The 3,504-nt window shown below is 39.8% G+C and overlaps 1 protein-coding gene across 1 annotated transcript in view; it reads right to left on the bottom strand.

Moving 5' to 3' along the window:
- UTRN (utrophin) overlaps positions 1–3,504 on the bottom strand; it is a 237,827-nt gene that overhangs the window by 131,239 nt on the left and 103,084 nt on the right. The window contains exon 3 of the mRNA XM_012735025.1: positions 1,746–1,807. Coding sequence (XP_012590479.1) covers positions 1,746–1,807 — 62 coding nt within the window. The remainder of the gene's footprint in view (positions 1–1,745; positions 1,808–3,504) is intronic.

Here is a 3,504-nt window from a genome sequence, read left to right as displayed (position 1 = left end):
TGGGGAGCAGAACAGGCAGCTCAGTGAAGTACACTGCTGAGGGGAGGAGCAGGCGGGGCAGGAGAGGTCTGCTATGCCATGTGGGTCACCTCCAGGGCGGGGATCAAACTCATGCTGAAGTGGCTTTAGCTTCTTAGTGCTGTGCTTTAACCTGCTGCACCACCAGAGAGGACCAGAGATTGTTTTTATGAAACAGAATTTTTTCTTTTCTTTTTCTTTTTTAATTACATCATTTTCATGGAGGGAACTCTGGTATACTGTACTGTACATGCTTTAGGGGTACAGGTTCACCCCTCTCTAGATGTACATCTGAGATGTATACGTGCATACTAAAGCACATACAAAATGAACTTCAAAATCAGAGCTGAGGCCTATCTTCCTCCAAACACCAAGTTAAGCTGCTAAAAACTAAACCTGCTTAATCTGCTTTCAACTAGAAAATGACTGCACTTCTTTACTGAGGGTTGCTACAGGTAAGCTCACACACCTGAATACTCATGAGGCCACTAAAATAGAACATCACTTCTTCAAAGGATCTTTCACTCACTAAAACCACTATGTCTAGTACCTGGTCACACATGGTTGTAAACTGCCCAAGTTTAAAGTCAGCTCCAAAACACACAACCCCTAGAACAACGCACACTAGCATTCATCAAAAAAAAAAAAAAAAAAAAAAAAACACCTATGTCTGCTTTCAAATGAACCTGAACATAAAATCACCAATTATGCAAGCACATCTGTATTCTCAGCCCTTCTGTCAGTTAGATTTTCACATTCCTAACATTCTCAGAGGCAAGATAAAAAAAAAAAAAAATTCCTCAACTAAATATTAGGGTGTGGAACAAATTTTAAACTGTCCTGCTGCTCAAGTAATCCTAAAACATTCTTCTCTTACCTCAAAGAAATACTAGCGCTTGTTTTTCTGACCTTTGTAACCCTCACACATAAAAATTTTGAAAAATAACTCAATTAATATTTGCTGTGGAAAAGATCATGACGGTGTTTCTCTAAGAAACCTTTTTCCTTCTTGCTAGACAGTACAGTCCTATAATCGATTAACCTGAAAATTCTTCTCCCACCTCTGACTTCAGAAAACAGCAGTCTACTTCAGTAACCAATGGACAATTAAATAAGAACCTGAAGTTTGAAAATAGCACTGCCAATTCCTCTCCTGATTGCTCTCCCTCTAAAAAAAAACACAAATTGATTAAAATATTGATGAGGTTCCAAGTGGTTAGAAATGATGAGAAAGAAAGATCTTTGGAAATGAAGAAGTACATAAGAAAAAAATACAGGTATTATTAGTAGCATCTACAAATATGAAAATATCTAGAGGTTTTTTTGTATGGGGTAGAAATACTGCCTGAATGTTAACAATATGATTTTAACCAAACAAAATTAAATCATTATCTTTTAAACTACATGAATTTAAAATTTCCCCCATGACATCGTCATTTCTTAAAAGTACCCAATATTCACAGAGTCAAAAGCAGCAAATAATTGGGGAGTGCCAGGTAAAGTAAAGAGATGTTTACACCACAAGTGTGTTTACACCATGAGCTGTTTATGCCAGAACTTCCCTTTGAAAACATTTTTATGACAAAATAAAGGAAAAATAAACGCATGGGCACACTCAGATTTTTGTTGATCACATTTCATGGGAAGTTGCACTGCACTTTCAACCAAACTCCATCCGTCAGCATGAGGTATGTGTATCATCATCAAGTTTTCGAAATTTCCGTTACCTTTGAAAATCGAGCGTTTATCCATTTGGTAAACGTTTTCTTCTGCACGTCATTGTGTTCATCTGTGGAAGCAAAAGGAAACAGAAGAAAGTATGAGCGTCTGTACCTTTAGTCTGGGTGCTAAATGAGATTATCTCCATCCTGGAGTTTAAAACAGTCCTATTAGCAGAGGTCATGAGCTACGATGATCCACAGCTAATGAAGAATGTGAGGCTCCGGAGTCCATCTGGGGAGCCGCGAAGCCCACGCTGAGAGGCTCAGAAAGCTTCCAGCTCACCCCTGCCACGGCATACTGCTGCCAGCCGTCAAAGCCAGCTGTGTGGGATGAATCAGGGCTTTATTTTTGAATGATTATAGATAAAACTTTCTGTTGCCTCTTGTAAGCAAAATTTTAGCCTGATTCGGTAGTTATCATGTTCAACACAAAAACTGAGAGTATCTATTAAAAACTAAGAAACTCAGTCTCCCTGGTGGCAGCAGGGAGTACTATGAAGCATAGTACTGTGAAGCTATCTGCAGCCACTGCAGCACAAGTTCGATCCCTGGCCAGGGGCTGACCCACATGGCGCAGCAGACCTCTCTTGTCTCACTCACTGCGCCCCTCAGCCTATTTGCATATTCTGCTCCCCACTCAGTCTCTGGTGACTCCTCTCACCCTCCACACATGTAGCCTATACCCCAGTTCTTGTATACATAAGTAAATAAATTAAAAAAAAAAAGAGGGCTCTCCCTGTGGTGTAACGAGTTCACATTATGAAGCCACATGGCGCGGCAGACCTCCTCTGACCTGCCTGCTGCTCCCCTCAGCAGTGTACTTTGTCAATCTGCCTGTTCTGCTCCCCACTCTGTCTCTGGTGAATCCTCTCACTCACCAACCTCTGACCTGTCCCCCAGTTCTGTAAGCATAAATAATAAATCTTTTTAAAAATAAAACAAGAAACTCATTATTTCCCTCCTTTTCATACAAATCCCACACTCCAGAACAACAACAACAAAAAAGTGGTGTAAAGTTTATAGTCAATTCCACAATTCCCATTTTCCTATAATAAGACTGACAAGGTTTTAATGATACAGAAAAAGGGCGTACAAATTTTAAAGTTATCAGAGTAGTTTTTAAAATATATGTATAATCAAGTTTGGCTTAACTACAAAATCACTTTTCCAAAACAAAGCTGAAAATTAACCTTAAAAAACCGAAGATCTTGAATCTCTTGATCGGGGTAGAGTGATTTACATAATGAGATGAAGGCCATGTGGTAACACTGAAAGACTCAGAACTTCAGAACCAAATAGAATCCTAATCAACAGCTTGCATGACCGCCTAGCCTCAGGGTTCTAATCTGTAAAATGGGGATGCACAGGACCCAGCTCACAAGAACATACTTAAGGGCCAGTGAATGCAAGTGGAAAGCATGTGGTAAAGAGCTGTGTTTGGCTCTTGTTGCTGATGTTATGTTGCGCTGTGTTGTATTGTGATATGACGTGATGATGTGATGTGATGACAGTTATTTAAGTATAAATGTGAGCGAGCAGATAAATACGCACTTTACCCTTCTATTATATCTAATCATATCTTCTTCAACTAGTCCCAAAGTCTCTGTTACAAACAGGAAGCGTCAATGTTGACTTAATGCCTGTAAAACAGCATGTCAGGAATCAGAATCATCCTGAAAGCTGCCTAAGGAATATCTGCAACAGAGCAGAAAACTGTGGCTACACACACACACACACACACACACACACTCACTCACACACACAC

Source organism: Condylura cristata, unplaced genomic scaffold, assembly GCF_000260355.1.
Source record: "Condylura cristata isolate star-nosed mole 26May11 unplaced genomic scaffold, ConCri1.0 scaffold00001, whole genome shotgun sequence".
Lineage (NCBI taxonomy): Eukaryota > Metazoa > Chordata > Mammalia > Eulipotyphla > Talpidae > Condylura > Condylura cristata.
Note: the sequence above shows the minus strand (reverse complement) of the source record. Positions and strands in the feature narration are given on the sequence as shown.